This window comes from Pristis pectinata, chromosome 10 (genome assembly GCF_009764475.1).
Source record: "Pristis pectinata isolate sPriPec2 chromosome 10, sPriPec2.1.pri, whole genome shotgun sequence".
NCBI classification, from domain to species: Eukaryota; Metazoa; Chordata; class Chondrichthyes; order Rhinopristiformes; family Pristidae; genus Pristis; species Pristis pectinata.
The window spans coordinates 1,916,036-1,927,105 of record NC_067414.1 but is presented as its reverse complement, the minus strand read 5'-3'; the positions used below and the strand labels follow the sequence as shown (position 1 = coordinate 1,927,105).

The 11,070-nt window shown below is 50.6% G+C and overlaps 1 protein-coding gene across 1 annotated transcript in view; it reads left to right on the top strand.

Annotated features, from left to right (window-relative positions):
• The first annotated feature begins 4,689 nt into the window (after window positions 1-4,689).
• agpat5 (1-acylglycerol-3-phosphate O-acyltransferase 5 (lysophosphatidic acid acyltransferase, epsilon)) overlaps window positions 4,690-11,070 on the top strand; it is a 123,672-nt gene continuing 117,291 nt past the window's right edge. The window contains 1 exon segment of the mRNA XM_052025080.1: window positions 4,690-5,020. Coding sequence (XP_051881040.1) covers window positions 4,802-5,020 — 219 coding nt within the window. The 5' untranslated portion in view covers window positions 4,690-4,801.

The following is an 11,070-nucleotide window of genomic DNA, read 5'->3' as shown; positions in this document are numbered from 1 at the left end:
GTACGTGTGGGCCATGACTGTGGTGAGGTCTGGAGCCCAGTGCCAAACTCAAACCGGGACTCAGTGAGTAGGTCATGACCCACCCAGGTCCTCTGGCACACCCCCTTCATTCCAACCCCACCACACCCATCCTCTTGTCATCACCTTTCCCTTCATCACCTTGTCCTATCACCCACACACTCAACCCACTATTGGAATTGGAATATTATTGTCATGTCTTGCATACCGTTTGTACAGATCAATTCATTGCACAGTGCATTGAGGTAGTACAGGGTAAAATAATAACACAATACAGAGTAAAATGTCACAGCTATGGGGAAGTGCAGTGCAGGCAGACAATAAGGTGCAAGGTCATAACAAAGTAGATTGTGAGTTCAAGAGTCGATCTTATCGTACTAGGGAACTGTTCAATAGTCTTATAACAGCGAGGTAGAAGCTGTCCCTGAGCTTGGTGGTACATGCTTTCAGGCTGTTGTATCTTCTGCTTGATGGGAGGGAGGAGGAGAATGTCCGGGGTGGGTTAGGGTCTTTGATTATGTCAGCTGCTTTACTGAGGCAGCGAGAAGTGTAGACAGAGTCCATGGGGGGGGGGGGGGGGGGGGGGAGGCTGGTTTCTGTGATGTGCTGAGCTGTGTCCACACCTCTCTACCCTCCCCACTATCCCCTCCCCTCCCCTCCCCCACTGTTCCCACCTGCCCTCCCCACCTCCCTTATTTGGTTCCAGGCTCCACCTTCCCCTCCTATCAGATCCCACCATCTGCAGCCCTCTGTCACCCCCCACCTCCCACCTCCCGGCCTCTGTCACCATCCCCACTCCCCCTCCCCCATCTGCCCATCACCCCCCCTCACCTGGATCCACCCATCACCTGCCGGCTCTTGCCCCTCCCCGTCCCCTCATCTCTTATACTGGCTATCTTCTCTTTACACTCCCAGTCCTGATGCAAGGTCTTGACCTGAAACATCGACAGTCCGTTTCCTCCCACCGATGATGTCTGACCTGCTGAGTTCCTCCAGCATTTGTTTTTTTACTTAAACCCTCTTGCCATGGCCACAAAGCCCTCTTTCTTGACCCACATTCCATTTGCCTCAGCATCTTCACCATCAAATCTTCGAGTGGACACACTCCGCTCCCTCCTGCCACACTCCTGGCTCTCAGTCATCCATGGCCCTGCAGACTCGGGCACCGGTCAGCTCCTCGCACCCTGGGCATTCACTCCACACCTGCCGCTTCTCAATTCGCACCCTGGTGGATGCTGAATCATAAATTCTATTCAAGGCTGTGAGGTTTGCAGTACAGGGGAACTGAACGCTGTTAATATCAGGCTGGGAAATGGAAATGCGAAACCTTGTTGAATGGCGCAGCGAACTCGATGAGTCACAGTGCCGATGGCCGTTCCTTGTCTTCCCTCTGGAAACCTGCCCCCAAACTCCTCTGCTTGTTCATATCTACCTCGCTGACTTCAAAGGCCTCCCTGTTTTTTGACCAACAACCTCTCTTTAACGTTTAACAAAAACTGAAAATGCTAGAGGCACTCAGCAGGTCAGGCAGCGTCTGCGGGGGAAGAAGAATCAATGTTTCACATCAATGACCTTTCACCCAAGCTGGTCAAAGTAATGTTAAGAGAAGGGCAGTTCTGATGAAAAGTCTTTGACCTGAAGCATTAACTCTGTTTCTCTCTGCACAGACGCTGCCTGACCCGCTGAGGGTTTCCAGTATTTTCTGTTTTTATTTCAAATTTAAAGCATCTGCAGCTTCAGGCTTATCTATCTCTTTACCCTTTCCCTTCTCTTCCTGGTATTTATATTATGTTCACACTGATAAAAGATCTTATGAACTATAATCAAATCAGAAAATTAAGGGAATTTCAGTGAAACAATTTCACAATAAAATTGAACATATGGAACAAAACACTGGTGAAATTGTTTGCAAAATGTTTTCCAGTGATCTCAAGAGGTGTTTATCTACCTAACTCAGAATATATTCCTCTCTCTCTCTCTCTCTCAACTTGCACTAACATCAGTGAGCAACACACAAAGTGCTGGAGGAACTCAGCGGGTCAGGCAGCATCTGTGGAGGGAAATGGACAGTCAACTTTTCAGGTTGAGACCCTTCCTCTGAACTGATGAAGTCCAGATGAAGGGTCTAATGTTGTTATGTTTATTTTGTCATTCAAATTATATGTTAATTTAACTTTTGTTGGTCATGTTTGTAATGTACTGTGCTGCTGCTGCTGCAAAAAGCTAAGTTTCACAGCATTTATACCCTGGGTATGTCTGCCCATGACAATGAACTTGACATGTTTCAGAAGTAATGGGGAATGTAGACAAAAAAATTCCACATTGGACGAATGCACTGGTTAATTTTAAAGGGCGAAGAGAGAGTGTAAATTGACCACAGTATCTGGTATTGGTATTGGTTTATTATTGTCACTTGTACCGAGGTACAGTGAAAAACTTGTCTTACAAACCGATCGTACAGGTCAATTCATTACACAGTGCAGTTACATTGAGTTAGTACAGAGTGCATTGATGTAGTACAGGTAAAAACAATAACAGTACAGAGTAAAGTGTCAGAGCTACAGAGAAAGTGCAGTGCAATAAGATGCAAGGTCACAGCAAGGTAGATCGTGAGGTCAGAGTCCATCTCATTGTATAAGGCAACCTTTCAATAGTCTTATCACAGTGGGCTAGAAGCTGTCCGTAAGTCCAGTGGTACGTGCCCTCAGGCTCTTGTATCTTTTACCTGATGGAAGAGGAGAGAAGAGAGAACGTCCCGGGTGGGTGGGGTCTTTGAGTATGCTGGCTGCTACACCAAGACAACGAGAAGTAAAGACAGAGTCCAAGGAGGGGAGGCTGGTGTCTGTGATGCACTGGGCTGTGTCCACAACTCTCTGCAGCTTCTTGTGGTCTTGGGCAGAGCAGTTGAGGTACCAAGCCATGATACATCCAGATAGGATGCTTTCTATGGTGTATCGGTAAAAATTGGTGAGAGTCAAAGGGGACAAACCAAATTTCTTTAGCCTCCTGAGGAAGTAGAGGCACTGGTGAGCTTTCTTGCTGTGGCATCTACATGATTTGACCAGGACAAGCTGTTGGTGATGTTCACTCCCAGGAACTTAAAGCCTCTCAACCCTCTTGATCTCTGCACCATTGATGTAGACAGGTGCATGTACACCGCCCCCTTTCCTGAAGTCAATGACCAGCTCTTTTGTTTTGTTGACATTGAGGGCAAGGTTGTTGTCATGACACCATTCCACTAAGCTCTCTATCTCCTTCCTGTACTCTGACTCTTCGCTGTTGGAGATATGGCCTACAATGGTGTATCCTACCATTCCGAGGTACTTTAGTACCAAATGTGCAAATGTTCAATCAAGATGCAGATAGTCTTGGTTGAAAAACTCTTTTAAGTTTCACTCCAAAGGCAGTGTGGCCAGTTAGCAACATAGCAGGCAGATGTTACATTGACTCTGGCTCCTGGGGGCAGTGCTGTCCTGCCAGTGACTGTGTATGGCAGGCAGATGTTGCACTGGCAGGTTGGTGACTGTGTACGGCAGGCAGATGTTGCACTGGCAGGTCCAGGCAACGGGCAGTCGAGGGGCCTTCCAAGCTGACTGCCTGCTCTCTTCCATGGATACATCTGTGCCCAGGTGTCCCTGAAGAGGGAGCATGTTGTGTCCGCTCACTCTCTGGGAGTCTGAGACTGATGGGTAATGCAGGCTGAAGTTTATGCTGGAAGAGTACAATAATTGTTTTTCATTTGAAAATGATGTAAATATTTATATGAAAATGATGTAAGGATTGTAAATATGTAAACAATCATTCTTTTTAAGATACAGCATTGGCCAGTCAATAAGCAGATGGTGCAATGGCTGGCCAGTGAACATATGTGGCAGGCAGATGTTGCACTGGCTATCCAGTGACTGTGCATGACGGATGTTGCAATGACCAGCCAGTGACCATGCACCGCTGACAGATGTTGCAGTGTCTGGCTAGTGACCGCGCACGGTAGAAAGATGTAGCACTGTCTGGCCAGTGACTGTGCACCGCAGGGCAGTTGTTGCACTGGCCAGTGCTGGTGGACAACAGACAGATGTTGGCGAGAGAAACAAAGGACTGCAGATACTGGAATCTAGATGAGGAACACGATGATGCTGGAGGAACTCAGCAGGCCAGCCAGCATCCGTGGAGAAAAGCAGGCAGTCAACGTTGATGCCTGGTCAGTGCAGGTGCAGGACAGATGTTGCAACAGTCAGTGCCGGTGCACCGCAGGACAGATGTTGCGTGGGTCAGTGTACCGCAGGCCAGATGTTGCACCGGTCGCTGCCGGTGCAGGACAGATGTTGCAATAGTCAGTGCCCGTGCACCGCGGGCCAGACGTTGCACCGGTCGGTGCCGCTGCACGGCGGGCCAGATGTTGCACCGGTCGGTGCCCGTGCACCGCGGGCCAGATGTTGCACCGGTCGGTGCCGCTGCACGGCGGGCCAGATGTTGCACCGGTCGGTGCCCGTGCACCGCGGGCCAGATGTTGCACCGGTCGGTGCCGCTGCACCGCGGGCCAGATGTTGCGCGGGCCCGGCTCCCGGGAGCGCGCCCCGAGGCCCCGCCCCCGATCCCGGGGACAATGGGCCCGCGCCAGGTCCCGCCCCTCCCCCTCCCCGCGGTTGCCATGGGGAGGCAGCGGCGCTCGGCCAATGAGCGGCGGCGATGCGGGCGGGTGTCCGGCGCCGCGCTGAAGATGGCGGGGCTGCGGCGGTGAGGGGAGCTGCTCCTCGGTCCGTGGCCGCGGGGCCCCGCCGGCACCATGCTGCTCTCCCTGGTCGTGCACACCCACTCGCTGCGCTACTGGCTGCCGGCGGCCGTGATGATGGGCACGGCGCCCGTCTACCTGCTGAGCTGGGCCGCCTGGCGCCTGCTGTCGCTGCTGCTGCCCGCCCGCCTCTACCACCCGGTGGACGACCGGCTCTACACCGTCTACCAGAGCGTCGTGCTCTTCTTCTTCGAGAACTACACGGGGGTGGAGGTGAGGCGCCGCTTTACCCCCCCCCATCGACCCCCCAACACCCTCCGCCTGTCACGTGGGTGACTCGAACCCTCCCCCCTCCCCCCCCTCCCCTCCCCCCCTCCCCCCCCTCCCCTCCCCCCTCCCCTCCCCCCCCTCCCCCCCCTCCCCTCCCCCCCCTCCTCCCCTCCTCCTCCCCTCCTCCCCCCTCCCCCCCCTCCTCCCCTCCTCCCCCCCTCCTCCCCTCCTCCCCCCCTCCCCCCCTCCCCCCTCCTCCTCTCCCCCTCCCCCCTCCTCCTCTCCCCCTCCCCCCTCCTCCTCTCCCCCTCCCCCCTCCTCCTCCCCTCCCCTCCTCCCCCCCTCCCCCCTCCTCCTCCCTCCCCCCCTCCTCCTCTCCCCCTCCCCCTCCTCCTCTCCCCCCCCCCCCCCCCCTCTCCCCCTCTCCCCCTCCCCCTCCCTCCCACTCTCCTCCTCTCCCCCTCTCCCCTCTCCTCCTCTCCCCCTCCCCCTCTCCCCTCCCCGTCTCCCCCTCCCTCCCCCTCCCCCTCTCCCCCTCCCCCTCCCCCCCTCCCCTCCCTCCCCCTCCCCCTCCCCCTCCCTCCCCTCCCCCCTCCCTCCCCCTCCCCCCTCCCTCCTCCCCCTCCCTCCTCCCCCCTCCCTCCTCCCCCCTCCCTCCTCCCCCCTCCCTCCTCCCCCCTCCCTCCTCCCCCCTCCCTCCTCCCCCCTCCCTCCTCCCCCCTCCCTCCTCCTCCTCCCCCCTCCTCCTCCTCCCCCCTCCTCCCCTCCCCCTCCCCCCTCCTCCTCTCCCCCCTCCCCCCTCCCCCCCTCCCCCCTCCCCCCTCCTCCCCCCTCCCCCCTCCCCCCTCCTCCCCCCCTCCTCCTCCTCCCCCCCTCCTCCTCCTCCCCCCCTCCTCCTCCTCCCCCCTCCTCCTCCTCCTCCCCCCTCCTCCTCCCCCCCCCCTCCTCCCCTCCTCCTCCCCCCCCTCCTCCCTCCTCCCCTCTTATCTCTCCCCCTCCCCCCTCCCAACCCCATCCCTCCATAGCACCCCCCCAAGGCCCCATGCACCTGACCCGTCACGTGGCTGACTTGCTCCTCTTCCCCCATCCCTCACCCCCTGTCACACTGCATGTCCCTGTTGGGTTGTAGTTCCTCCCCGGCCTTTGACGTCTTCCATTGACTGAGAGCAAGGGAGGTGTGTGCTGGTACTTGGGGGTGAAGCTGGGCCTCCTGTATGCTCACAGCAAGGGGCTGGCTGTTGGGCATGGTGAGGAAAGACTTAGTGTTCCCCTCCTCAGTGCACAATACTGAGAGGGTGACTGAAATCAGTTGACTGAACTTGGGGCGAGCCTGTTTTTGTAGTCCGAGCCAGTGGCAGATGATGTGTTGTGTTTACCCATTGAGTAATTGACAGACTTACACAGTTTTTCTTTTGAACAGAATTTGGTTTGAAACCTTTGCCATCTTGGTGCTGGTGATTTATTTTTTAAACAAAAGGCTTGCATTTGATGCTAGCTGTCCATACTTCTTTCAATAACAGCTGCTAACAGTGATAAATACCATTACATCATTTGCATATTACACTTAATCCTGAACCAGACCAGTGAAGTAAACATCCAACAGAAGGGTCCCATTTTGAGGGTGGAGTTGCTGCCTCTGCAGCCATGTTCAGTGAATCTGAATTAGTAAGTCCTGAGCCAAAGGGTGTAACAATTGAGTTCTTAGTCTTAGCTCAGTTGTCGTTTCACTTCTTAGTCATCTGAATCATTTGTATTTATTGTTTCAAATATTTCATTCTCACATACCCTGCAATTGCATTACACTGTTGTGATAGTTAAGGCAAGTTGAGTTTGTCATGTGCACAATTAAGGTGAGGTTCAGGTGCACTGAAAGACTTGCTTGAAGCGGTATCACAGGCATGTGGGTATAGATAATGCACAGAATGTAAATTATATAGTGAAAAGAAAGACTGTAAAAGCAAGACCTTAATGCAAAAAAGAACAAAGACACAATCAGAGACAAGTCCACGGCAGTGCAAGAGGTGGCCTATAGTGTTCCGTTGCTGAGGTAGTGATTAGGGTTGTGCAGGTCGGTTCAAGAACCTGATGGTTGTAGGGAAGTAGCTGTTCCTGAACCTGGTGGTGTGGGACTTCAGGCTTCTGTTCCAACTGCTTGACAGTAGCAGTGAGAAGAGGGCATGACTCAGATGGTGGGGATCCTCGATGATAAATGCTGCCTTCTTGAGGCAGCGCCTCCTGTAGATGCTGTCAGTGGTGGGGAGGGATGTACCCATGATGGACTGGGTTGTATCCAGAACCCCCTGAAGTCTCTTGCATGCCTGTGAGTTGGAATTGCTGTACCAGCCCATAATACAAACAGTCAGGATACTTTCAACAGTGCATCTGTAGAAATTTGTTAGAGTATTTGGTGACATGCTAAATCTAGTTAAGCTTCTAAAAAAGCAGAGGGGCTGGTGTGCAGCCTTCATGATTGCTTCAGCGTGCTGGGCCCAGGACACATAACCTGAGATAATGACACCCGGGAATTTGAAGCTGCTTATCCTCTCCACCTCTGACCCACCAGTGAGAAGTGGCACATGGTCTCCTGACTTACCCTGTCTGAAGTCGACAATTAGCTCCTTGGTTTTGTTGACATTGAGCTAGAGGTTGTTATTACGACTCAACCAGATGTTCTATCTCACTCCTGTATGCTGACTCATCACCACCTGTGATTCAGCCAACAACAGTGGTGTCACTGGCGAATTTATAGATGGTACTGGAGCTGTGCTTAGCCACACAGTCTTGGCTAGAGGCAGGGGGCTTGGCACATAAGCCTTGAGGCGCACTTGTGTTGATGGTTGATAGTATAACGGTTTGTGTGGCAAAGGAAAGTGATAAGATGTGCATGATTTTTTCAAAATCATTGGGTAATTATATTATTTATAGAAGGAATTAAGATTTTTATTGGTGTTTTTAATTTTTGAAAAAGGACTTAATGTCAACTTTTGGCAATTTTTGCTTCTAACACGACAATGTGTATAGGTGGACATAAAATATCAGACCACAAATGGTATCATGTTCCACTTTAACATTGCCTCACTTGTCCCTTCTGTTGTATCTGAATTGGTTCGCGTGCTCGTCCAGCATCATTAGATAAGCAGAAACAAGCTTTAACTATACCTTTGCTACTACCTTCATTTTTCTCACGTGCTTTGATACAGAACCAGCTGTTTTGTGTTGTTGGCTGAGCCTTTGATCCTGTACCTTCTCCACCAGCAACACTGCCTACTTCCATATTTGTCTTCATTCTGATCTACTTAGAAACCTGATTCATACTTTTGAGATCCAGACTTGTTAGTTTCCTGAGTGGTCTCTTGCCCCTTAGAAATATCAATTCATGACACAGACAGCAACAGCCTCATTTATCCATTCAATTCTACCTGTCCTCAGTTATCCACTTACAGTCTCATGTACATCCTCAAATACCATCATGCTTCAGTTGTCACCCATGGGACCTAAACTCTGGAATTCCCACTCAAAACCCCTCTGCCACTTCACCTGGCTCCTTTTTAGATCACTTCTTAAAACCTATCTCTGACCAAGCTTTCGTTCACAATATGCAGCTCTTACAAGTTTCTTCTGATTACGATATTGTGAAGTGACTTGTGTTTTTTTCACTATGTTAGAGTTGATTATAAATGCAAGCTGCATGTTCGGATCTGTCGAATAACAGACATTGCTGCTAAGGTGTATTTCCTGATACTTATTTTTAATTCATTTTGCTCAGGTTGAATCTCACTTGGTGTAGACGTATCACTAATAAAGGGGAAATTGGATTTGGTGGTCAGCAGTAAGGTGTTGGTGAGAAATGGATTTTATGGTTTGAAAAATGTTGTTCTTAAAATATTAGATGCTCAGCTGCTTGTGATATGAACAGCAATAATTTAAGGCAATCATGTTGCCGCGAAGTGATGATGCAGCTTTACAAAACTCTGGTTAGGCCACACTTAGAGTACTGTGTCCAGTTCTGGTCGCCGCATTATAGGAAGGATGTGGAGGGGTTGGAGAGGGTGCAGAGGAGATTTACCAGGATGCTGCCTGGATTGGAGAGTATGGATTATGAGGAGAGACTAAAGGAGCTCGGCCTGTTCTCATTGGAGAGGAGGAGGATGAGGGGAGATGTGATAGAGGTATACAAGATATTAAGAGGAATAGATAGTGGACAGCCAGCGCCTCTTAAGCAGGGCACCAATGCTCAGTACAAGAGGGCATGGCTTTAAGGTAATGTGTGTGAAATTCAAGGCAGATGTCAGAGGGAGGTTCTTCACTCAGAGTATTGTTGGTGCATTAATGAGCTGCCTGGGGTGATGTTGGAGGCTGATACGTTGACTAAATTCAAGAGATTGTTAGATAAGCATATGGAGGAATTTAAAATAAAGGGATATGTGGAGGAAGGGGTTAGATAGTCTTAGGAGTGGTTTGAAGGGCGGCACAACATGGTGGGCTGAAGGGCCTGTATTGTTCTATGGTTCTATGTTCCTCAGAGATGTCTGACTTTCTAATCTTTTGCTGTTCTTCCTTCCACATTCTTCCTGATGTTTCCTTGGGTTACTATCGACATCTTGAGCCTTGCCCATGTATTCGCTTTCCATGCCTATTACCAAGTTAGTGAATTTTATCAGGTTCCTCATCAGGTGAGGCACATCATGGAAGAGGCCAGCCTTCTTTGACAGCACATGGACATCATCTTTGGATAGCAGGCAGCAGATATAGTATTCCCTGCTTTTCATCTTCTCTACCATGTCCATGGTTGCATGCAGGATGCGAGCAGTGCCTTGACTTGGCTCATTATGACCAATTAAGCTGCCTTTGCTGCTGGCTGATCTTTCCCCATTCATCAGGAAACTGTCCCTGATGCTCTTCCTTCTCTACATGCTGCTCCTTGGTGACGTTATCCAAGGAAGTGGGATTAACTTGTGTATGTACGATTATGACGACCTGTTTTTCTTCTGTCACCTTTCTTCACTTGATGCCTTATCGTTTTATCTCTGTTATGTTGATTAACCATCCAAGTTGGAACAAAGTTATCTGTGGTATCTACCATAAACAATCTACTATCTCTAGCACTATTTTAGCATCCTGATTGACTCTGAGATGAGTTTGGACTCCAAATTCTATCCCTCACGAGACTGCTTGTTTTAAATTCCAGAATTCCTGTCTCAGTTCATCAGCAGCTAAACCCCTTAAACACTGACAATTTCAGAATCAACTATTCCAAAGCTATTCTGGCTGGTTTTCCACCATCTACTGCGTGTAAACCTTGGATTGTGCTTTGTGCTGGGTGGCATTGGCTGCCGGTACTCTATGACAACAGTCTGATTTCCGTGTTTGTGATTGCATTCCTTTGGTTTTGCCTTGTACTATTTGTTTACCTACACTGTGCTTTCTCTGTAGCTGCTGCATTATATTCTTCATTCTGTTTTCTTCTACTGCCTCGTAATTATGGATGGCACGATCTGCCTGGATGGCACACAAAAAGTTTTCACCATATCTTGGGTACATGTGACAATAATAAACCAATAGTCTGTAACTACTTTCAGCCTCAAACCTGACTCTTCCATCATATGCATCCCAACTCTCTTCATCTCATTTCAGCTGCCTGGTCCTCATGATGTGGAGGAAAATGTAGATTTGTTTCTTTTGGGCACTCACTTTTTCCTTGTGGCCTTGTTGGGATGTCTTGGCTACTGTGCATGATTGATTGTTGCTATAAGAGCAATCTGCTGGAGGAACTCAGCAGGTCGAATAGCATCGGTGGGGGGGGGGGGGGGGGGGGGGGGGGGGGGGGGGGGGGGGGGGGTGGGGGAGGAATCGTTGATGGTTTTGGTCAAAACCCTGCATCAGGACCCAAAGTGTCACAATTCTATAGGAATCATCCTATAGGAAGGATGTGGAAGCTTTAGAGAGGGTGCAGAGGAGATTTGCCAGGATGCTGCCTGGATCGGAGTGCATGTCTTATGAGGATAGGTTGAGCGAGCTAGGCCTTTTCTCTTTGGAGAGGAGGAGGATGAGAG